This window comes from Oryzias melastigma, linkage group LG8, assembly GCF_002922805.2.
Source record: "Oryzias melastigma strain HK-1 linkage group LG8, ASM292280v2, whole genome shotgun sequence".
Taxonomy (NCBI): domain Eukaryota; kingdom Metazoa; phylum Chordata; class Actinopteri; order Beloniformes; family Adrianichthyidae; genus Oryzias; species Oryzias melastigma.
This window is the reverse complement of record NC_050519.1, coordinates 1,644,428-1,669,504: the sequence shown is the minus strand read 5'-3', so window position 1 is coordinate 1,669,504 and position 25,077 is coordinate 1,644,428. Positions and strand designations below refer to the sequence as shown.

General features: G+C 41.0%; 1 protein-coding gene across 3 annotated transcripts; it reads left to right on the top strand.

Annotated features, from left to right (window-relative positions):
- Window positions 1-160: 160 nt before the first annotated feature.
- On the top strand, window positions 161-24,426 carry LOC112146733 (xylosyltransferase 1). Of its 3 annotated transcripts, none has more exons than XM_024272709.1 (11): window positions 161-446; window positions 10,741-11,206; window positions 11,837-12,006; window positions 12,542-12,744; window positions 15,517-15,597; window positions 16,101-16,317; window positions 18,127-18,303; window positions 19,935-20,203; window positions 21,237-21,432; window positions 21,600-21,936; window positions 23,754-24,426. In XM_024272709.1, exons 1-11 carry the CDS (start codon window positions 213-215, stop codon window positions 24,074-24,076), a joined length of 2,673 nt encoding a protein of 890 aa, XP_024128477.1. In that variant the 5' UTR covers window positions 161-212; the 3' UTR covers window positions 24,077-24,426. The 3 variants fall into 3 exon arrangements, with proteins under 3 accessions (XP_024128477.1, XP_024128478.1, XP_036068987.1); XM_024272710.2 differs by lacking the exon at window positions 161-446 and adding an exon at window positions 2,602-2,878; XM_036213094.1 differs by lacking the exon at window positions 161-446 and adding an exon at window positions 3,399-3,475.
- The last annotated feature ends 651 nt before the right edge of the window (window positions 24,427-25,077 follow it).

The following is a 25,077-nucleotide window of genomic DNA, read 5'->3' as shown; positions in this document are numbered from 1 at the left end:
CTGGCTCCTTTATTCAAACGCGTAAACGGCCACGTGGGGGCCCCTGCGCACCCCCCGCCGCCTCCAAAGCTCTCCTCTTTTCAGTCCTTTGCCAAATTCCCTCCTCCTCCTCCTCCTCCTCCTCCTCCTCCTCGTCCCTCCTCCCGCTGCATGCCCCTCTCGGGGCAGCATTCTCAGCCCGCTGTCTGCGCGCCGCGGACGCAGGCGCAGAGATGAGCCCGTGCGCCCGCAGGCTGGCCCGGCGGCCGCGCTCCGCGCTGCTGCTGCTCGCCGCCGTCGCCGTGCTGCTGGTCCAGACCCTCATCGTGTGGAACTTCAGCAGCCTGGACTCCGCCGGCGGGGATGGGGGCTCCAGGAGCCGGGAGAAGAGAGGGGAGCGCGCCGCGGGGCTCCACAAAGACCACCGGGAGGGAGGGGGCGGCGCGGCGCGGCACCGGCTGCAGGCGGTGAGTCTCATTCCCGGTTCCACGCTGGAGGTGCGTCCCGGAGGGAGGGAGGGGGGATGCTGCTGCACGAGCGCGCGCATCCCTCACGTGTCGGCATGCTGGATTTATTTAAATGTGTCTGTTTGTGGAGCTGTCACGGCGTGAAATCGGACCATGACTGATTAGCTCGGCTGTGGTGCAGCGTCTGTTCGTCTCGGTGTTTGTTGTGGAGGAGAACAAGCGCGAGCCTGTGCGGCGGAGGAGCGGGCACGGACGTGGCACGTGCGCGCGGATGCTTTTACCGCTCCAGCAGCAGCAGTCTGTCATTATTTCCGAGCATGCAGGAGTCCGATCAGAAATCCCGTCTGCATCCAGGTGTTCTCGTGTTGTTTGGACATGAACGCGCGCGCGCTGCTGGATGAGGAGCTGCGGGGATGCTCTGTCATCACGCAGCTCTGGGATCCTCCTGCGGTTAGGGAGGCGGACAGCGGAGTTTGGAGCAGAAGATCCCATTAATCTGAAGCTCCAATGCGGAATGCAGGAGAGAAAAACCTCAAATATGAGTTAAAATCCTAATTTTCCCTCTTAAAAGTCTTAAAATGTTATGTATTTTATTTAGAAATCATTTAAATCTGACATTAAACCAGTTAAATCTGTATTAAAGTAAAACCCAGCAAGAAAGAAAGTAAAATATTTGAAGAACAAATGAAAAAAAATTGAAAAATGACACATTTAATTATACATAGAACTGAAAAAACTTGTGAAGCTTGAGGTAATGTATAAATTATATTTAGGAAAGTAAATGAATGCTCAGTTAAACAGAAAAATGTTGATCTTTCATGAAATAACAAACTTTTAATGATAAATTTAATGACATTTGTGAAACTGCAACTTTATGCAAAACTGGTACAAGTTTAAAAGAATAATCCATTTTTTAAATGCAATATTGTTTCATAAAGCACACATATTCATTTTCCTTTAAAGTAATTCATTGCATTTTTTTACTCTTTCAGATAAAACCCTAAAATATGAGCTAAAATCCTATTTTTTTTCTCTGAAAAGTCTTTACATTTTCTGGATTTTATTTAAAAATCCTTTAAATCTGACAAAAAAACAGCTGGAAAGAAAGTAAAACATTTGAAAATCAAATAAAACAGGATAAAATAAAAAAAACAAAATGTGAAAAATGAAGCATTAAATTATGCATAGAACTAAAAAACTCATAAGTATGAAGCTTCAGTTATTGTATAAAGAATAAATTATAATTAGGAAGCTTAGTTTATGCTCAGTTAAACAGAAAAATGTTGATATATTTTATTAAAAAAACAATCTTTTTATGAAATTAAAGCACATAACATTCTGAAATTGTAAATTTATACAATAGTTGTTAAATTTTTGCAAGTTTAAAAGAATAATCAATCTGTTGAGTGCAATATTGATTCATAAAACACAGACATTTATTTTTACTTAAAGTCATTCATGGCTTTTTTTTTGCTCTTTTTATGTAATAACTCACAGTTGTGTTCAGGAAGTTTCAATAAAACAGGTTTTAAATGAAAATTTGAAGTAAAAGTTGATCTGAAGTGGATTGCAAATGGAATCCTGATTAAAAAACTTTTGATGTCCTTTAAAATAAATCTAAAAAAGTACCTTATAAAGTCATAGTAACGTCCTCACTGGAGTAAAGAGGATTCCTTCTGCAGTTTGACTGACGTGTCTGAGCTCAGCGTGAAGCTGCAGCAGCTGCTTAATCTGACTGAGACTGAAATAAACATGCGATGCCGCTGTTGTTGTTTTGAGGGTATCCCTTACAAACAACCTGCATGCAGTGGAAATCCTCTGGAGGAGGTCGCAGCCGTCGGTGAAGTTAAAGACACGCTCGAATGAAAACAGAGACTTTAACATCTTCTTGTGGGATTAATCTAATAACTGACGACATTTATAAATAACATTTAGCTCAAAACTGCATTTCTGAGGTTTTCTTTATTCTGAATCAGGAGCAGACGAAAAAATTCAGTTGGAAAAAGTCTGTAGGTTAAGCCAAAGTGTCTCTGCTGATGCATCTTTCAGACAAATAGATCCATGGACGTCTTTGTTTTCCTGGTTTGACCTATCAAAACTGTACGAATGGAGATTTTCGTTGCACTGATGATGTTAGGTTAGTATGTAAACAGGAAGTTGTCGTCTCTGGTTCCTGTCCATAAAAGTCTCATAACTTTAGCTGCTCACATCACAGCGATTCTTTCATTTTTGTTGGGATTTTGTATAAACTTTATTGAGACACAGCAAACACACAGCTGCTGGTTTACCAGAGAAGGATGTGGTTGCCGTGCCGACCGCTCATCCTCGACGTCGTCTCCATGAAGGCGTCAGTTCCTCCTTTAACGATGGCTTTAGCTCAGCTGGAGGACGACTGGAGGTTTTCAGGTCTGCAGTCTGGAGGAGAATCTCAGGTTTGCACTTTTCCTCTAGTGACTTCATGGTTGGGTTTTTTTTTATTGAATGAATAATTTACAGAACTTTAATGAGGTTTTTGCATTATTTAAACATTTAAAAATCATTTATTAAACCTTTGTCTTGACATTTCAGTTCTTTTATTGCGTAATTTGCTCTTTTTTTTAAATAAATAGTTTTTAGTCATTTAAGTCTTTGGATTTGTACCATCTCAGTTCAAATTTTAGGTTTTATGTGTTTTATATGAAATTTATTGAGATCATTTTACAAATAGTTATCATATTATTAAGTCTATTTGTCATTTTTCTGTAGATATTTACGAAAAAGTTTGGCTCATTCTTTCTCATGCTAAAGACGTTTTAGTCGTTTTTGCAGCTTTAATGATCTTATTTAGCAGTTTTTAATTTCTACATGTTATTCCAGATTTAACCTACAAACTATTTTCCAGTTTTGCAAAACTTCCTCTTTGTTCCTGCAGTCAGGAGTCGACTCATTTCTAGAGTGAATTTTTCTAAGTACGATGTTTCTGATTTAAACGAAGGTTAACACCTTTCGACAGGCTCTCCTGCTGCCTCGGTTCTCTGCTCGTGCACACGGTGAGTCTGTGTTTATGGACTGGAATGCCATCCTGTTTTCATTAAACGCTCCTTTGAAGGAGCTCGGCTGATAGCAAAACACCTTTGGTAAACACGTCCACGTCCACGTCCACACGCTCAGATGTGGACCGGGTCTCAACTGATGGGGATGAAGTCGGGCGAGGGAAGGCGGAGCTTTAGCTCCGTGGTCATCAGCATCCGACTGAAAAACACCAAAACAAGCATGAAAAATGACTTCCTAATGGAGCAGACAGTTATTTATTTATTTATTAACCTTTATTTAAAAAGGAAGTTCCATTGAGATTCAGAAATCTCTTTAAAAAGGGATTCCTGGCAAAAAACAAACAAAAAATTAATTACAGTTAGAAAATAAAAAACATTTAATTTAAAAACAATTGCAAATAAAAGAACCGTTCTCTTGTGACTTGTGAAGTTGTTTTGGAACCTTAATGCTTAATAAATCTTTCATATTTATGTAAATAGGGATTTTATGTGTAAAAATGTTTTTGGTTTAAAGCAAAAATGACAAAAGTGACGACACTTTTATTGATATGGAATAAATCTCCCATCATCTTTTGATGAGTTTTCTAATCCTTCCCAGTCGACTTTTTGTTGTGATGATACAGTTTTTAGTCTAAATAAAAAAAAGTGTTTTCTTGGACATAGTTTCTGCAGAGCAGTAGGAGTTTATGAAAAATTCATCTCTGAGTTGTGACTGTTGGCGCAAAGCAACCCCGCCCCCCTTTTCATTGCTGAGTATCTCCAGCCTATTTTCAACGTCACAATTACAATCTTTTTCTAACATTTTTGCTGATTCATAATAATTTTAATAATACGATTCTCAGAAATACAAATGTGAGTTTAATTTTCTTTATACTTGTCCTTCATTATGAGAAAAATGCCACAAAAACATGTTAAAACATCATTTCCATTAGAGGGGGTCTTTAAATGAGCTTTTTAAAGTCATTTTTATATTGTTTAGACGCTATTTTTGTTTGCTTTTGGATTTAAACATTTTTCATATTATGCTTACGACCTTAAAAAAAATGATCTCAATTTTTGTCATTTTGCAGTAAAAAACAAATCACATTTCACACTCAGTTTAAGATTTATTGTCTGAACATTGTTGTATAATGATGAAATATCTGTTAAAAATAGAAGATGGCATTTTATTAAAAAATAAATGTGAAGCATTACCCCCCCAAAAAGAGCACAGTGGAAAGTTGTAGGGAAAAAGGCCTCAAACATTTGTGATCCTCAAAAGGTTTTCCTCGGTGAACCAAAGAGCTTTAGCCTCAGATATCATTTAACCAACTGTATGGAATAAAAAAACAAACTTTCATGTTGTAAAATCCTGGAAAAGGTAAACACAGTTTGGAATAAATGAAATTGAATATAAATGTATCTTAGACAGTAGATATACTAAAACATGATGGTGGCTGTGAGTTTATCCACTTTTAGGAGTACAGAAGCTTTTATTGTGAAGGGAAACAGGTATTTTAACAGTTTTATAAACGTACATTTCCATGCATCACTGTTCAGAAGGATTTAAGAACAGAAAAGTGTGCCCAAACTCAGATTTTATTCTTATTCTAAACTCTGTAGATGAAAGTGTAAAGTCTGTGATCTCTGATCAGATTAGGAGATATTCTGAGATCATCCTGCTCTGATGGGATTGGAACTTTCTAGTGCAGTTTGGTCGATAATCCTTAAACAAAATGTTTGTGAGGATTAGAAAGTTGATTAAACGCTTTGAGGGAAAGTTCTTCAGTAACTGAGATGATCAGACGCATGTCCACATCCGGAGCGGAGTGCTAACAGGAAATGTGGGCACAGATGGTTGAAACCGGTCAAATGGGCTTGTGAGGTTCAGACTAGGGCCGCCCCGATTAGTCGGATAATCGACGACTAATCGACTATTGAAATAGTCAACGACTTATCAGTAGTCGATTAGTTGTTACTTTATATTATATGGAGTCAGAGTGTAGTAAAGTTTAAAGCTATATTTGAATAATGCTAGCTTTTTGGACTATATTGGCATTTATTAGGGTTTTTTAGGCTATTTAGCTAATATTCCAGCTACATGCTAGCTATTTTGGCTAATTTAGGCTTTTTTTTTTCTTTTTTTTTTAGGCAAATTTGGCAATTTCAGTGTTTTTAGCTATCAATTTTAGCATCTTCAGCTATCAGTACTAGCATTTTCAGCTGCCCAATTCAGCTTACAGCATTCACACTAGCATTATCACAGGTAATGTTATATATCTTGTTTTAGTTAGCTTAAAGCTAATGATGGTTAAGATGTGAGCTTTACATCCACTTTTTGCAAGACCTGATTAGTCGACTAATCAGAAAAAATAATATATCTTAGTCTATATCTTAGTCGACTCTTAAAATAACGGTTTGTGGCAGCACTAGTTCAGATCCGGACCTGCTTGGACTTTCTGTGGACGTCAACTTTCCCCAACAAGAGCTGAAAAGGTTTTTTGGTTCTAATGATTGGAGCTGCTTTGATCTGGTTTTGAACCTGTATCAAACAGATTTCGGATTAAATTTAAACTACCAGGATTAGAAGATAACCATCAGAATAAGTCTTTGTGTTTCTTTTGGGCTTAAAGTCCGGATCTTCCTGGTGTCAGGGATGAAGAATCAGAGAAAAGTTCCCTGCACGGGAACCTGGATTACTTCTGTTTGTGCTGTTATTAGTGATTTACCATTGAGGTTAAAGCTGTTTTATGTGGGTTTTCCTTTGAGATCATACTTACTAAATCTGGCATATCTACTGAAATCCCTGTAATCCTGGTGTTTCCTGTTTCAGCCACATCTCACAGCATCAGCTGACCTTTGTAATTGTCCCTGTAGCTTACTCTCGCTCCATCTGGCTCCCTTTTCCTTTGTCTGCAGCTAAAAGCTCTTCTTCTTTGTCTTTTGATCCGATCTAATATAAGCATTCTGCTGCTTTTCTCATGAGTCTCCATCAGAATCACATTCATATTCTGTTGACAATGTGTCAAAAAAGTGTAAGTTTTCCAGGTTTAATCCAAACTCAAATTTTCTGAGCTTTGATGCAGAGCAGCTTCTTCTTCAGTGTTTTCTGCTTTTCATCCACCATAAAACTTCTCACAGAAATTCCATCTGACGTTTGAGTTTTATAGGAAGCTAACAGGTCTGCGTGTCTCTGCGCCTCAGCGGCCGCTCCATCAGCACCCCGCTGAGGCGCCGAGCGGCGGGACGCAGTGACGCAGTCTGATGTCTCTGGAGCTCCAGCTGCGGCCCGTCTCCATGGAGCGAGGGGCATTCTGGGAAACACGCACGGCTTTCTGTTTGTGACGTTCAAGGAAAACGGGAGAAAGCAGCTTCAGGATCACAAACATGGCCGCCAGTTTCCTTCTGTGTTTATGTTGTTCTCTTTTTAATTGTTGTTTTTTAGTTCGAGTTTGTTTACCTAGTCTAAACAAAAAACCACAAACCCACAATCAACGTAAACAGGTCCTTTATTTGTGTCTTTTTTGAGTTTGTTGTGTCTATATTTACCAATACAGTTATTTTGTGTTTACACTTTTAATCGTGTTTATTTTGCATTATTCTGGTTTGTGCTGCTTTTTTGTTTGCTTTTAGTTATTGTGTGTTTGTTTCTGTTTGTGGTTTTTGCATAAAGCCTGTTTGTTTTCTGGCTCCAGTGATCAAAATGACGTCACGTTTGTCTCTAAGCCATACAAGGAATTCTCACAGAAAGGGGGTCCAGAGAACATTTTCTGTTGCTGTTTTTAGCTTTTGTTTTAATTCTTTTTTTTGTTTGTTTTTATGTTAAAGTAGTTTGAAGTCTTTTTTTAAACATTTGGTAGAATATTTGCATATTTGACTTCTAGGAACTGGTGGTGAGAGACCCACAGTGCAGGAGACTATGCAGGCTACTTAAAAAATAAATGTACAGACGACTAAACTATGAATTATGGGAGCAACACAAAGTTAGAACAAAGTCATTGACTGTATCAGAGAACTGGACAGAGCAAGTGTGACGTCATCCATAGAAAATGGTTTACGCTCCAACCAAATGAAGTCAATTTAGTCGCCATTTTATAGCGATTTGGAGAGTCGCCCCAGAGGAACAATAATGTGAAACCTTCTGCAGTTGTGTTTATTGTTAAAATAAAATCCTTACCTTTGGGAAAACCGTCAAATGAATTCCTTACAGCTCCACTTTTTGACAGAATTAATGTTAAGAATCTAAATGTTTTTATAAATATTTAACAGGACTGACTCCACTCTCAGCCCAAAATGCAAAAACAAGGGGGCGGGGCTAAGGGAGGCTATACTGTGTCTTCAGGATTAAAGGCCAATTGCACTAAAATACTGTTAACGAACTTCCAAGCCCATTGGAAAGTTGTGTAAGCCAGTAGATTATTGATAAAACACCTACGAGTCATGCTAAAGCTAGCATGCTAACAACTGAGCGTTACATTATCAAAGATGGGCGGGGCTTTTATACTGAAGCTGCAGAGCATGATGACGTGAAACTTCTGAAATGACGCAGGACTTACAGCAGCTGACCAATTAGACGAAAAGAGTTGATTTGGGGTTTGGTTACCCTTTAAAAGCTGAAATCACATTTAAATGTCAAAGAAATGTAATACTTGGAAAAGAAAAACATAAAATTTATTGAATGCGCTAATTTATTCATCACTCCCTTCCAAAAATGGTGCAAAGTCATAATAAAAAAAACGGCAAATATAGCAACGATGACTCACCTTTCTAGCTTCTATTTTTTTAATGAAAGAGTCAAATATTGATTCATTTCACACTTTTATTAAGTCTTCAACCCCCAGAATATGTTGGGGGGCCCAGGCGATCACCTACCTTTGCCTAATGGTAAATCCGCCCCTGGTTACGGACGGCCCCATGTGATTGTCGGTCTAAGTCATTGTGTCTATGGTAACCACTGTCACCAATCATTAGTCAGCTTGTTGGAAGGCCACGCCTCTTCCAGGATACATGAAATCTGTCAAACGTTTTGAACGTTGGACACGGGGGGGCAGCAGGCTCCACCTACATTTATTGAGGCATCTGATTGGTGAATAACTTGAACTACAGAAGGATTTTTTAAAAATTGAATTTTAAGAACATGTTTAAAAAATGGTATCAGAGTAAGACAGATTATGATGACCCACAGAATGACTGAGTAACAGCTGTTTATTTCTCTATAGAAGTTCTTTGGACTTTGGCTTCTTGGAGTCACTTCCTGTTTGGAACGTTCTGTCTAGTTCTAAGATACAGTCAATGGTCCTGAAAAAGACGCCACTAAAAGTAGAAAGACTCTATTTCAACCTGTTTGTGTTGATTTTTCCGAGTTGTTGTCTTGTGAGTCTCTTTGAGTTGTGGATAAAAGTGTGTCTGCAGTGAGAGCAGAAGAGAAAATCCTCTGTGTGTTTCTTCATCTGCAGTGTGTGACAGCCGTTTATCCCTCTGTGTTATGGCAGGAACGCACACACGTGTACACACATGCACACAATCCCACACATGCATCTACGCACACAAACATTCCTCTGAGCTGATATTACAGATGAGATAATGACAGGTTGTCTGTGGAGCAGGTGGCAGAAGCTGATATTACAGCTCTCCCACTCGCTCCCTGATTGTGCGTTTGTGCCTAACACACAACCACAGAAACACAAAGTTTATCTCTGAAGATGAGCACAAATGTGGGATTAGGTTATGATGAGGGAAACACAACAGCTGGTGATGAACTCCTGAACATGACCAGCTCAGTGGCCTTCTGGTAGAGCGTCCACCCTGAGACTGGAGGGTCGTGAGTTCAAATCCCGGACTCTAAAAATTGGATCTATTGCCTCCCTGCTTGACACTCCGCAGTAAGGGGTTGGATTGGGGGGTTAAACCACCAAATGGTTTCTGAGCGCAGCTGTGTCTGCAGCTCACCACTCCCTCAGGAGGAGGTCTAATGCAGGAAACACATTTCAAACCTGGAGATGTGTAACAACTATTGAGACTTTAACGTTAGTGCTGCCACAATTAGTTGACTAATTGACTATTCACACTTTCAGCAATTTCAGTAATCTTGATATCAAAATATTCAGCTTCATTACTGCTAGTGTTTTTGATATTCATAAACTTTATAGTTTTCGAAATATTGAGTAAAATATACCCCTTAGGAAATGAATGAGAAAGTCTTCAAATTTCAAAAATTTAAGTAGATTAGCAACAAATCTTTATATATATTAATGTGCTATGTTTTCATCTTTATAGTAATTTTTAAGGAAATGTGGAGTTTAGACAATATTTCAGCATAACGTTTTTGGCTAGTTTGTTAGTCTACTGAGGTTTTTTGAGGCTAAACTTGGCTTCTATTTTAGCAAGAGCCCAAAAGTTTTGACTAAATTAGTTTACTGATGAATTTTAGGCTATCTTGGAGTTTAGCTATCATGTAAGCAATGTGCTAGCTTTTTGGCTAATTTGACATTACTGAGTTTTTATGCTAACTTGGAGTTTAGCAAATATTTTAGCAACATGCTAACATTTTTTGGCTAATTTGTTTTCTACTGAGGTTTCATTGGCTAATTTAGAGTACAGCTTCTATTTTAGCTACATGCTAATGTTCTGAGTAATTTAGTTTACTGAGGAATTTTGGCTATTTTAGAGTTTAGATAGTATTTAAGCAATGTGCTAGCTTTTTGTCTAATTTGACATCTACTGAGGTTTTTGGGGGCTAATTTGGAGTTTAGCTAATATTCAAGAAACACACTAACTATTTTTGCAACATTGGTATGTATTAGGGATTTTAAGCAATTTTACTACAATTTTTTACGAAATTTAGGTCAACTTCAGCGCTTTTTCATAGTACTTTAATGAAATTTCTAGTCTTTTAGCAAATTCAACATTTTGCAAATAGCGTTTGCATTTTCAGTAAAACTCTGCAGCAATTAGTAGTATAAGTACATTTTTAACAAAAAGCTTCAGCATCTTTAGTGACTACTTTCAGCAAAAACCATTCACACTAGCATTATCGCAGATCATGCATCTTTTCTAGTTTATTTTTGTTTTAATCGTAGACTAATGAAGAACAGGGGCTGCATGATTCATTAAAAGTTGAATAAACTATCATCTTTATTGTCTTAATTTTTAGTTGGTTTAAAGCTAACGATGGTTAAGATGTGTGCTTTTGATCCACTTTGCACCTGACACGATTAGTCGACTATTAAAATAATCGTTTGTGGCGTCCCTAACGTTAACATGGACGATCTCTGTCCCCACAGGACGCTCCTCTCTCTCATCGGCCCAAAGAGAAACTCCGACCCGACAGCAACAGCGAGAACTCCGTCCCTAAAGACTTCGACAGCGTCGACGGCAACAGCAACCTGGCGGCGCGATCACAGCACCTGCGGAAACGTAAGCTGGAGAAAGCCCAGAGCATGATGGGAAATGACATCTTCAAGCACGTCCAGCCCAAAGGCCGGAACCACAACCACACCCGAAAGAGCCAGCCTCCACTGCCGAGCTTTGCAGCGCCGGCTCAGGGGTCCAATCAGCCGGCGAGGCCCCCACCGCCGCCACCCGGGCTGGAGGCGAAGAGGCAGTGCGAGATCAGCGGGAAGGAGGCCATCTCAGCTCTGTCCAGAGCCAAAAGCCGGGAGTGCCGGCAGCAGATCGTGGAGGCGTTCTGTCGGCACAAAGACAAGGCGCTGATGCCTGAGAAGGTGCCCCGCCTCTGCCCCTCAGAAGGTGAGAACGCCAACTCTCCCACCTTTCAGGGTCACGTGACTTTTCTGAGTGTGTGGCCCTTCCCTTCCTTCTGTGGTCGGGGCTCTATTTCCAGCAGTGAGGATGCTGCTCATCCACAGTAATTACCCCCCAATCCTACGAGTGCCCCCGCTCAGGGATGGAGCTGAGAGCCTCCCAGAGCTCCTCCAGGTCCCACTTCTCTGATTACAGGCTGAAACCGCCGTCATTACCACACGGGCGGATCCACTTCGTCTTTTTCAGGAGAACATGTCTGATCTTCCTCAGGGTGTGCTCGCTTTTCTCTTTCCCAGCTTTAATCCCAGAATGCACTTGGTTTTCCTGGTGAAACTCTACTAATTCTACTTTATTCATTTTTTTAAATTTTCTTTAAAAGTGAAGCTTTAGTTTGACACTTTACCTGCTTTTATGGAAAATATTAAAATGATCTTTAACAGAAAATCTTTAACATACTTTAACTTTTCAACTGTTCACACAATAATTCCAGTAGATTTTGAAATCTACTGGAATTATCGTGTCAACTAATGAAAAAATTAAAGAACATAAACACTGTTAACGGTGTCAGAAGGTTAAACCCATTAGAAACATCTGTGTGACCTTCTCTCTGTCCAGGTAAACCCCTCATGACCGTGCAGTGGGACGAAGGCGTGGCCTCTGAGGGGGCTCCGCCCACACGCATCGCCTTCGTCCTGGTCGTCCACGGCCGAGCCTCTCGCCAGCTCCAGCGGCTCTTCAAAGCCATCTACCACACGTCGCACTACTACTACATCCACGTGGACCAGGTGAGCCGCCGCCACCGCCGCTCAGCCTGTCAGCTATGTGGACTTCTAGAGAAACCAGATCTTTGAGAAACAGTCTATTTGGTTCATCGCTTTTTGAAATTTTAAACTTTATCGACTAGGAGAAAAGCTTCAAATCCTTTTAACAGTTCACTTTAAAAAGATCCAAACCGAACAGTTCAATGGTTAATTATAACTTTCACCTTTCTTAAAACCATTTTATAAGCATTAAATACACATTTTACTTTTTTGATTTTACTTTTTTACATTTCATTCCTTAATTTATTAAAAGTTAAAATGTATCGAGCTGTTTTAGAATTCAGAAATTATTTTTTTAGACTAAACTGAACATTAAAAGTTGTAACTCCGCCCTCTTTGTCCAGAAACATTCCTTTGTTATTTATTTATTTCATTTTCATAGCACACAACAATAAATAACCCAACATAAACACATCAATTAGCAGACAAAAGCATCACATGCACACCCCGTGCATGCAGTATTTGTGTAACCACATTAAGGCGTCTCTCTTCTTCTCAGAGGTCCGACTTCCTCCACAGAGAAGTTCTGTCTCTGGCCCGTCAGTATTCAAACGTCCGTGTGACGCCCTGGAGGATGACCACCATCTGGGGGGGCGCCAGCCTGCTGACCATGTACCTACGCAGCATGGAGGACCTGCTGCGCATGTCCGACTGGTCCTGGGACTTCTTCATCAACCTCAGCGCTGCTGACTTCCCCATCAGGTGAGAGCGGCCGGACCTCTGCTCCCTGCAAGCCGTCTCCATGGCAACCAGAGCCAGAGTTCAGGATTCTGATAAACGGACGGTTTGCAGTGATTGTTCTCAGCCTCACTCATGCTTATCTGGTCATTTATCATCCGAAAGCTTCGTGAGCTTCAGGACGTCATGAACTCGGTGTCAGACACGGAACGGCTCCGTATCAGCTTTTAAAATGGAAAGTTAGAGATTATTGAAGTTGTTGAACGGCTGACGTCATCGTTCATCTGGTTTGTTCTCCACTTCAGACCCTCGTCTTCATCACATCGAGGTTTTTAGGTGCTAGCTTGAGCCACACGGATGTTTCTGTCTGCTGAGTTTTTTCCTGAAAAGTGAACTGGGATGAATCCTCTTAAGAAGATGGAAACACGCAGCGATCTGTCCTCCATCAGTCTGAACACGCCTCAGGCAAAAATCCATACCAGAGCGGCAGCATCTCTCATCCGTCTGTCCGCCGCCCCGGCACATGGAGCCGGGTTGGTGTGAGAGCGTGACCTTTGGTGGAGCCGACTTTTCCATCATTCACAGAGCTCACTGCCCTTCACGTGTTTTCACTGACTCTGGAGTTGTTGCACGGCAACAACAGGCTTGTTTGGGTTCAGCTGGAATGACTGCAATCATCTGACATGAAAGCTGAAACAGACCCTCATAAATTAAAAGTGGTGACGTTTCCTTTGATGAAAATGCCTGTGTGGGGCTGAGGCGTGAAGATTTTCATCCTCCAGAAACGCTTTAACCTCAACAGGAAGAAACAGTCTGTCATTTTGTGAAGCAGCAGATCAGAGAAAAGCTTTATGGGGTCCATAGAAAACACCGTTTCAGTTCAAATATGCAAATATTTATCTTTTCTTTTGATCTATTTGATATTTATTATATGTTTCTGTTAACTTCACCCACTGCACTGACAGGGCTTGGGACAGGCACTAGCAGGACACCAGTTTGTGACCTGTTGTGGCTGCGTTCTTTTCTTTTTCTTTTGTTCGTCTGGTCGTCCATCCCCACTTTGTTTTGTCTTTTTTTGTTTGTTTATTTTATATTTTTAGGTTTTGTGTGTTTATGTGTGTGTGAGGGCGTATTTTGTCACTTTTCCTCTTATAACCCCCCCTACCTACCATGCCTATGTCCAGTCTATATCCAGTCTATATCCAGTCTATGTCCAGTCTATATCCAGTCTATATCCAGTCTATATCCAGTCTATATCCAGTCTATATCCAGTCTATATCCAGTCTATGTCCAGTCTATGTCCAGTCTATGTCCAGTCTATATCCAGTCTATATCCAATCTATATCCAGTCCAAAATCCAGTCTATGTCCAGTCTATATCCAGTCTATGTCCAGTCTATGTCCAGTCTATGTCCAGTCCATATACAGTCTATATCCAGTCTATGTCCAGTCTATGTCCAGTCTATGTCCAGTCTATGTCCAGTCTATATCCAGTCTATGTCCAGTCTATGTCCAGTCTATGTCCAGTCTATGTCCAGTCTATGTCCAGTCTATGTCCAGTCCATATACAGTCTATATCCAGTCTATATCTAGTCTATGTCCAGTCTATGTCCAGTCTATGTCTAGTCTATGTCCAGTCTATGTCCAGTCTATATCCAGTCTGTATCCAGTCTATATCCAGTCTGTATCCAGTCTGTATCCAGTCTATATCCAGGGACTAGGATATAAGATTTATGATAAAATGAAATTTACTGGACAAAGACGGTAAAATAATAATAAAATACTGAGCGTTCGGGTATCAGTCAACATCGCCGATATCAATACCGATGTTGATATCAGGATCAATATTTTTCAAAAGTCTATAGGTGTAACATGAACCTCAGAACCTCAATTGTTTTTATTCACTGTGAATGTTTTAATTTCTTTATTTTTGTAAATTTCCCTTTTTTTTAATTACTTGATAAACATACAAACAGAATTGGTACAATATTTTCAAATAAATGGAAAATAGTTTAATGAACTAAAAACTTCTTAAAAATGAATAAAAAGTAAACAACTGAATGCAAAACAGTCAGCAAACCAAAAGGAACAAGTGGCCGGCACAAAAAATAATGTTAAATGTGCAGTAAAGCACATTTAACATTTTAATAAAGCAGAATTCTAATTGTTTTTTAATCTTTATTAAATGTCTTTGTTTTGTGCACTGATAATAAACCTGAAAAGTCAATGTGACTGTTTACAACTGAAACCTGGATAAACAACTGATGATGGAGGGAGGGATGGATGGATGGATGGATGGATGGATCATGATTAGATGGATGGATGGATGGATAGATGGATGATGGATGACAGATAGATGGATGGACGGATGGATGGATGGATGGATGATGGACAGATGGATGGATGGATCATGAATGGATAGATGGATGATGGATGACAGATGGATGGATGGATAATAATGTGAGCTGCAAACTTTACACATTATTCATTAGTATAAAGACAAAATCTTAAATCTAAACTGTTTTTGTTAAAGATGTTTTGCTATTGATGCCGTCAGATGTTCAGTTTCCAGTCAGGAGAAAAAGTTATCCCATGATGCATCTCTTCTGCATCTCTCCAGCTGCTGCAGATCTCCTCCTTGTGTATCAGACGCTCCATCGATCTGAAGTTGGTGATTTTTGACTCTAGCAGCTGGACTTTCACAGCATGAACTCCTGGTTTCAGCCTCTCTGAGGACCTCTCGCTCTCCGTGTTCAGGTATTTGATCAGATGATTGACAGCCTCCGTCTCTCCTCAGGACCAACCAGCAGCTGGTGGGCTTTCTGTCTAAACACCACGGCAAGAACTTCATCAAATCTCACGGCAGAGACAACACGCGGTGAGAAGAATCCACTTCCTGTTCCTCTGCGATCATCTTCTGATCTGTTTTCAAAGTGTTCCTTTTAATTATCATTATGCCGTTTTTATTTAATTAAAAACTCGCCTCTAAACTGTTGGTGCAGAGCAACCCCGCCCCCTCTTCCCGTTCCTGAGAGCATTTTTTTCTCTCACAAACATGATCTTTTTCAAACAGCATTTTTTCTTCTGCTTCTGATCTTACAACAATTTCATTAAATGAATCCTCAGAAATGCTATTTTTAGCTTAATTTTCTTTAAAAATGTCCTTTTTTTGTTTTTGCCTGTTAGAAAAATGTTCAAGAATAAAACCAAACAAAAACTACAGAATGATTTTATTCTGAAAAACCAGCAGAAGAAGTAACAGAAGAAAACAGTCAGAGAAATCTTACAGGAAATTGAATTAGTGGTTCAGACGGTCGATCTGCAGCTCAGCCTGTGAGTGGTGAGTCTAAACAGACTCGTGTTCTCCCGCTCCGCTCGCAGCTTCATCCGGAAACAGGGTCTGGACCGACTCTTCTTGGAGTGCGACGCCCACATGTGGCGCCTGGGAGACCGGAAGATCCCAGAGGGCATCGCCGTGGACGGGGGCTCTGATTGGTTCCTGCTCAGCCGCTCCTTCTTGGATTACGTGGTGAACTCCGGGGACGAACTGGTCAGCAGCATGAAGCGCTTCTACGCCTACACGCTGCTCCCCGCCGAGGTAACCGTGACCTTCAGGAGAACACGGAGAGAACACGCTCACGTCTGCAGTCATCCGTTCACAGCAGCTTCACGCTGTAGTCAGAACGGACATTTCTAAACTTGTTCATGATTCTTCTCCGATTTACAGATATCAGCTATTAACTTACTAAAAGTTTATTTCACAAAAAAATGTATTTACTAAATCAGCATAAATTCAGATGAAAAACTGCCCCCCAAAAAATGCATCTTTACAACATTTACTGTCATCATGTGAACCATGTGGGCGTAGAAATACGATAACACAAGTTTCTCTGGAAAATATAAACATTTACTTTGAAAATTAGACCACAGATTTCTCAGATTCAGATCAAAAATGATTGTTGCCATTGGCTACTTTTATCACCAGAGCGTGACTTCTCCACTGCTCTTTAACACTATTTCAAACATCAAACTTTATATAAATCTCTGTTGTTGTTTCATAAATAAAGTTGCTCTAACAGAGACGTGAGAGAGGCTCGCCACTACGGAGAGAAAATAGTATCACCGCGATGCATAACTCTTAAATTTGTAACTCATATAATACATTTGTGTATAAGTAAAAAAGTTATTGAATTAAAAAAAACACACAAATACAGTTTACACATGCACAACTTAAAATGACTTTTTGTGCGTAATTTTTAAAGATTTGTGGATCATTTAGTTTCAGTGTGTAGGAAGCAGAAGCCGCTGAAACCCTTTGGAACCGAGGGGCTAAATCTTAGTTTTTGTCTACTTTATGTGTGTATTTTCCATTTCAAAAACTACTTGTTTGCTCATCTGGTCTCATTTTAACTTCACTGATGTGTCAATAAATGTATTTTGTTAATTTTACTATGTTTGTCACTACGGAGAGAAAATAATAGAACCCCGATCTGTTCATGAGTAATTATTGATTTGTAACTAAATCAATACATTTTGTACATAAATACAAAAATTATGAAATTCAAAAATATATACTCATGCACTAATCAAAATGACAACAGATTGAAACTAAGTGACGCACAAAAGGAAAAGAAAAAGATTGTGTACGTGATGCGTTTAAGTGCAGCTAAAATGCTGGGTCATCTGAGTTTTCCTCTCACCTGCTTTGAACTTAGATTGTAAATATTATCTGGTGAAAAACTTGACATTTTCCCACTTTCTTATACAGATATGGATGATAGTTTCACCAGAAATTATTCACAATCTGAGTTCAAAGTTGCTGATGAGAAAACTCAGATGACCCAGCATTATAGCAGCATTTAAACACATCATTTACACATGAGTTTTGGAGACGTGAAAAGAGTCTCACATCAGATTTGTGTTAAATTTTAAAGGTTTGTCTGTTCGTAACAAGCAATTTTTAAAGATTAATGTCTGTACTTCTGCACAAAATATATCATATGAGTTACAAATCAAGAATTACGTAGCCCAAATTGAGGCGACACTATTTTCTCTCCATACAGGAGGAACCTGAAGTAAAAACAAGATTCTTACAGTGAAACGCTGACATTCTTTACAACCGAGGGGCTAAATCTTAGTTTTTGTCTTCTTTATGTGTATCTTTTCAATTTGAAAGACTCATTTTAACCTCATCCTAACTTTATTTTGTCAATTTTCTATGTTGTATTCACACAAAATGGTACCAAAACTGAAACTCCTTCTGGAAAAAAGGCTTTATGGTGTGGAAAACATCCTAACTGGGGTTTTATGGCCAGAAAAGACAAAGGAATGAGGATTTCTTCTTTAAAAAGTGACATAGATGATGGTTGATGTGCCCTGACTGAGAGCCACGCTCCTCCGCCTGCAGTCGTTCTTCCACACGGTGCTGGAGAACAGCGCTCACTGCGAGACCATGGTGGACAACAACCTGAGGCTGACCAACTGGAACCGCAAGCTGGGGTGCAAGTGTCAGTACAAGCACATCGTGGACTGGTGCGGCTGCTCGCCCAACGACTTCAAGCCGTCCGACCTGCCGCGCTTCCAGGTGAGGCGCTGACCTTCAGCGAGTGACGCCCGTTTATTCTGAGAGTTTGGGGTAAATTTAAGCTACGATGAGAATCGTTTCTATTTCTGAATGTTTTCCAAAAAAAGTTAATTGTTCCTTTCCAGAACTCTGAAGTATTTTTGTCTGAACCCACATCACTGCTGAAGCTCCAAAGTCATGAACTCGTCCTTCTCCTCCACTCCAGGCTCAGAATAGCTCCAACTTCACAAATTAGCGGCGCCTTCTTACCTCGGCTGTGACGACAGAGCCGAGGTCAGGATGGGGGTGCTGGTGGTTTCTGGTCCTGGAAGCAGCCGCCGTATTTTTAGAGCGTTGTATCTGGCGGCCGCGGAGGTTTCTAGGGTTGTCATTATTCTAATGTCGGGGTTGGACAGCGAGCGGCGGCTCAAAGACTCACATGTACAAGAGGAGGAAGGACGAGGCTGTCTTTCTAAGACTGCCCCCCCCCCCCGAACCCTGGAAATACAGGAAATAACCTCAAATCAGCTAAAAGTGCTCAGTCCACTCACGTTTATGCACTTTAATTGACGTTTCTTCACATTCTCTGCCCCAGTGCATTCTGGGATGTTAGTTCTGGAAACTTCCTGGAGACCCGCAAGAACAGGAAACTCTCCACAAGGAGGAAGACCTCTGATCCGCCCCTCTGATGACATCACAACCCCGCCCCCTGAGTCCTGACAGAGGATCTGCGTTGTTTTAAAGATCAATGATTAAATTCAGTCCACCCAAATTTGAATCATACGGGGTGGGGGTCAGAACCACCTGAGAAATCAAGTCAGATTTGTTGCCATGGCAACAGATGTGGAGCTTCATTAGCGTTTGATCAGGACTCAGTCTAGTCCTCATGCCATTAACCACATAAATCCTTTAAAAAACACTTAAGTTATTTTAAGTTCAGTTAAGTAAACTCAGATTAAGTAAAGTAACAGGCCAGTTGGTTACGGACAGGTCTGGATTTCCCTGTGCCGGTCCCCAGCCCGGATAAAATACAGGGATGTGAAGCTTAACTTTAAGTTCCCTTTGAACGGGCTTGAACAGAGTTTTGGGACAACTTCAGACTATGAAAATACAGACTGAACAGACATTTCTGACTGTAATTATCATCGTTCCCGGGACTGAAGTTTACACCCTCATCGATTTTGATTGGTCCTTTAAGTTAGCCCCGCCCCAAAGCACCACTACGGGGCCAAAGGTTATAAAACTGAAATTTTCTGATTTGAAAGTGAAAAAAATAAGAGTTCAAACTGAAAAAAGTTTTCAAGTTCAAATTTTGAGTTTTAAAACCAAAAAAACAACATTTGAAGCTGAAAATAATTAAGTTTATTTTAGAATGGCAAAAGGTTTTGGACATTTGACCTTTTCTTGACCAAACACCAATCATTTTTTCAAAATGTTTTATTTGGGTTTCAAATATTTATGGCCCCAAAATAGCTCCATATAAAGCAAAGTAAAGTTAGTTTAAGTAAAATTAAGTAAAACACTTTACATGAAACTTCCATAAACAAAAGAGACAACATCTGTTTCTGTTTTTTTTAAATAAAGTTTGCGGTTTGTCATGATGTTTCCTCCTAATGCTAAAGATCCGTCCTCCGTCCGTTTGGTCATTGCAGCAGACGTCCAGGCCCACCTTCTTCGCCCGAAAGTTTGAGGCCAGCGTCAGCCAGGAGGTCATCAACCAGCTGGACGCCCTCCTGTTCGGGGCGTTCCCCCCCGGGACTCCGGGCCTGCAGTCCTACTGGGAGAACGTCTACGAGCAGGAAACGGACGGCCTGTCCAGCCTGCCGGACTCCAGGCTCAGTCACTACCACGCCTTCGCCCGTATGGGGCTGGCCCACGCCGCCGGCTCGCCGCAGGGCCGTCCCAACAACCACAGCTGCAGGTGAGAGTGTCCAGAAGACACACCTGTCCAGAAACAGATTAGATTTAGCAAAAGGAATGAGGTTCAGTTATGAAATATGAATGGAAACTGATTCAAATGCAAAACTTTATTTAAAACTTCATTCAAACTGAACAAAGGAGGAAAGATTCTTTCAAAATGATCAAAATCTTTCACATTTTCAGCAGTTATCCTCCATTTGTAAAGAAGTTTTCAACCAACCAGATTTCTAACTCAAACGAATCCGTGGATCATTCTAACGGTCAGTCTGAAGGGAACAGACGCTCCTTCACCTTCAGCATCCTGCCTCCACCCTTCTAACCACCCCGCCTGCAGCAACAAGCACGGCCTTGTGACCCCCTCCTGCACCCCCTCCCTGCATGCGGGCTGGAAAAAGGCAGAGACTGAAGCCCGATTGTGCCTCAGCACAGACCCGCCTTATCTTCATATTTAATTTGGACGCAGCAGAACTCTGAGAGTTCCTGCAAACACGCCTAACCTGTGTTCCTTCAGACGGCTCAGGAGCAGATTCTCCCCAAAGTGTTCCTCACGGAGCAAAAAAACCAAAAAGTGTTCCTCACAGAGCAGCTTTCTCTGGAATACATCTGCTCCTCAGCTCCCCCTGCAGGCTGAGCTGGGAAACACAAGTGGATTTGATTCAAACATGTTTGCTTTTGTTTATTTTATTATTAGCCAAAAGTCTTTAATAAAACTTTGTTTATATTTTTAAGTATCTTCTTAGAACTATTTTACTATGAAGTCATGTTTTTGGTACTACAGAGAAATCACAGTTTAGAAATCAGAAAAAATGTTAAGTTTTTAAATGATAACTTTCTAAATGTGTAACTGTGTCGGTTTTGTTTCATTTGATTTGTGACAACAAAAAACAAAAGAAAATTCAGAAAAAATGTTTTTTATTTGCTAATAAGCAGATAACAATAAAGAAACACATTTCAGTTTCCTCATAAGCCTATCCATCCATGGAGATCTCTATCGTTGGTGTAAAATGTGTATTTTTTTTTTGTTTTCTCTTCAGGTACATGGCCGTGAGCCACCCGGTGTCGGTTCACCTCTACTTCCTGTCCGACCGATTCCGTGGTTACCTGGTCCGCCACGTGGCCACGAACCGAGCCTCGACCCAGATGGAGACCCTGGAGACCTGGGTGACTCCTAAAGACCACTTCGCTCTGGCCAGCCCGCCTCACGCCAACAACCGGCTGCAGCACATCCAGGTCAGAACCCGGGCCGTCAGAACCCGGGCCGTCCTTCTGAGGGCGCCGTAATGCGTTTACCCTCAACCCCTCCATCCTATTGATGCAAAATAAATTCACTTGTTATCCGAAAGACTTCCAGAAACATCTTCCCACCAATGAAGGAGGCTTTTCCTCTTTCCCTTCAGGTTGGTTCCGACTGGGATCCAAAGGAGCGGATCTTCAGGAACTGGGGGGGTCTGCTGGGCCCTGAAGACGAGCCGGTGGCCGTGCAGCGCTGGAGCCGGAGCCAGAACAACCTGACGGCCACCATCGTGTGGATCGACCCCACCAACGTCATCGCCGCCACCTACGACATCCTGGTGGACGCGTCCGCCGAGGTCACGCACTACCGGCCGCCGCTCACCTCGCCTCTGCGGCCCGGAGTCTGGACCCTGAGGGTTCTGCAGCGCTGGAGCCTGCTGGGTCAGACCCGCTTCATCGTCGCTCCTCTGGAGTTCCACAGACAGCAGCCCATCCAGAGAGGTGAGACGGGAAACGCCGCCAGACGTTTTGCTGAAAACGGCTCATTTACAGGGAAAAATCGTGTTTTCCACTCAGATGTTTCACTTTATCAAATGAAACAAGAACCTGAATGACTCCAAGCGTCCCCCACCCCCATCCCAGCTGTCAGCATCACGCCGGCGTGTATTTATAGGGTTCTGTTTGGGTCACGCACGCTCAGGGTCACCTTCGTCAGAATTAGCCTCTTCCTCCTCATCATCACGGGAACAACTGTGAGAAGACGTCTGACCTGCAGGCGGATCCGTTTTTACACGGAGAGGAATTTCACCTCCAGGCTGTCCTGCTGCTCAGCACCAGGCGGCTGAGAAACACCAAAGAAAACCTTTCCTGCAACAAACAAATAAGTTTCAGAGAGCGGTGAACGGGTCAGAGCCGCTGAAGGAGCTGCTCTGCTGGAAGGAAAGAGTCATCCTCTCCGTTCTCGGTTTGGAGGTTTTGCAGTGATTAACTGTCGACAGTGGTTTGTCTGATTCTGCTTGAAGTAACTTCATGTACTTAATATCAGATAACTACGGTGGCCCTGAAATCCAAATCACTCAACGCAAAAACATCAGAAAGATCACAACTAAAAAAGCAAAAACAAATAATAAAAAACAACAGAAGATTTTAGAAATCAAAGCAAAATTCCAAAAAAACAAAATAAAAATTATATGTTTTGGAAAATAAATAAAACACAATAAAAAAACAGAAAATGTCGTTATGTGAAGAAATTAGGACGTCCTCATTAAATAATCAGCTCTGTCTGAAAAAAAATCATATATCAATGTCCAATCTTAACCCTTTAACTGCCTGCTCAACCAAAGAGTGGGTTTTGATTTTAAACGTGTTTGCATACAAATATACATTTGTATAAGAAAAATCTCAAAGTTCAAGAGGAAAACAATCAGATTCTCTTCCATGTTTGTTTTGGACGACACTTCTTCTTCTGCGCTACAGCACCATCTAGTGGTTGTTAGAGGAAACAACCGATGTTTACTGGGAAAATAACAAATATATGAGCCTATTGATGTAAAAGAGACAAAAACGCAAATAAGTCGCTCCTGAGTTTCATCCCTGTCTAATCTATGAAAAAACTGTGACTTATACTCTGAAAAATACAGTGATTCCTAGAATAAATATCATCTTTTGATCTATTTTCAAAGAGTTCTTGTGGTCTTTTAATTATAATTATTATTAATAAAAAAAAAACCTGTGTCATTTTCTAGGACATATTTTCTGCAGAGAAGCAGGAGTTCATTAGAAATTCATCTTATCATCCCTTTGTTTACACGTTCCTGCTAGCGTACAGCCCCTCAAACCTCCAAGGTAACATTAGCGGTGCACCAAAAATGGGGAGCAATGTCAAAACTATCCAGCCAAACGGTTCTGATCCAGATTCCAGCTCAGACGAGAAAAACAAAGACGTTCATGGATCTATTTGTCGGCATAATCTGGTGGAGCAGAGAGCTTATTTTCTATGTCACAAATATGATTTTTTTTTTCAAATTAATTTGCTCCTGTTTTACAAAAATTAATAAGAAATCAAATGTAGAGCTCAATTTTCTTTATATATGTCCTCCATCCTCAAAAAAATGCTAGAAACTTAAAGCTGATCTTTAAGTTTGACTCATTTTCTTGCTTGAAAACATCTAAAAAAGAAAAGAGTACCGTAGATAAATGATAGGTGTAAGGAAATGAAGATTTATTTTCTAAAAGCGATTAGTCTTCCGTTTCTTTCTTTGAGTCTGCATTGGTGTTGATTTCAATCCTCCACGTTTGTCTCTTCTCTCTGGATCCAGAAGACGCCCAGCGTCTGCACGGCGGCCCGGCCAAGAACTCCTACATGGAGCAGAGCTTCCACGGCCTGAACCCGGTGCTGCAGCTGCCCGTCAGCCTGGTGGACGTGGAGGCGGCGGAGGCCAACGCCGGCCTGACGGGGGCGCCGCTCCGCCTCTGGGTGGATGGACTCCTGGGGGGCCACTGGTCCGCCTCAGACGTCTGTTCGTTAGCCCCCAGCGCCTGCTCGTTCACTAAACTCTGCAGGACGGCGACCTGGAGCTCCGCCGGCCCGGACCCCAAATCTGAACTGACCCCCCCCAGAGAGAACGGGCGGATCAGGTAGCAGCAGGGGGGCTGAGGGGAGACGGGTGGATGGAGGTGAAGAAATGAAGGACTGATATTTATTTATTTGAACCTCAAAGAGTCTGGGACAGAGAGGGGAACCCCCCCTGAAGAAAAGCTTTCTGTCAGTCTGCTCTTTAGCTCGGGACCATGAAGCTGCGTGAAAGAATGAATGTGAGATAAAGGAGTGCATACCTCATGTTGTCGTCTCCCTGATCAACAGCTGCTCCTTTCTTTCTAAAGGTCACTTTGGATTTCAGGCTGAAATCCTTCAGCCTTAAAGGGTGCAATAACGTTTTCTGTCCTGTTTTGTAAAATAAAATAATTAAAACATGTTGACATTGTGAATAACGGAGGATGAGTGTGAGCTCTTTATTGCATGTGAGAAAACCCCTCTCTGATTGGCTGGAGGATTTAATCTACATTGGCTCCTCCCACTGGAAGTTCAATCAGAGAGACAGGAGCAGAAATTCACACATTTTTCACCAAAACAACAAAAAAACCAAACACGTTTATCGATGTGTTCTGAGCTTTTACAGTTTTATCAGGAAAAAGTCATTAAAAAGTTAAATTACGTTAGAATTTTACATTTATTTATTTATTTTTATTACTTTAGACTACATGTGGTAAAGTCCAGGCCCGGGGGCCGGATCCGGCCCTCCAGATCATTTTATATTATTGTTATTAATGACCCGATGTTATCTTGGGCTCATTTCTAACTTGTATCATTTTGACAAAATATATTTTTATTGAGAGTAAAATATTGAAAGTTATTTAAGGTTTAAGTTGATTTATTCTGGAATAATATTCCTGTATTTTTATTATTCATAATATTTTAAAAAGTTACAGTTTTAAAGTTTAAAAATTGCCATTCTGCTAGCTTTTTAGACTTTTACTAAGATTTTTTAGGCTATTTTGGAGTTTATCTAATATGTCAGCTACATGCTCTTTATTTGTTTTGAAATGTCTTTTTTTTATTTCTTGAAATAAACCAAATCAAAA

Excerpts from the sequence above, each read along its gene's own strand:
- LOC112146733 (XM_024272709.1), top strand. The coding sequence starts at position 213 with ATGAGCCCGTGCGCCCGCAGGCTGGCCCGGCGGCCGCGCTCCGCGCTG. Across the intron at positions 12,007-12,541 it reads ACTACATCCACGTGGACCAG|AGGTCCGACTTCCTCCACAG; the intron begins GTGAGCCGCCGC and ends TCTTCTTCTCAG. Across the intron at positions 15,598-16,100 it reads CACGGCAGAGACAACACGCG|CTTCATCCGGAAACAGGGTC; the intron begins GTGAGAAGAATC and ends CTCCGCTCGCAG.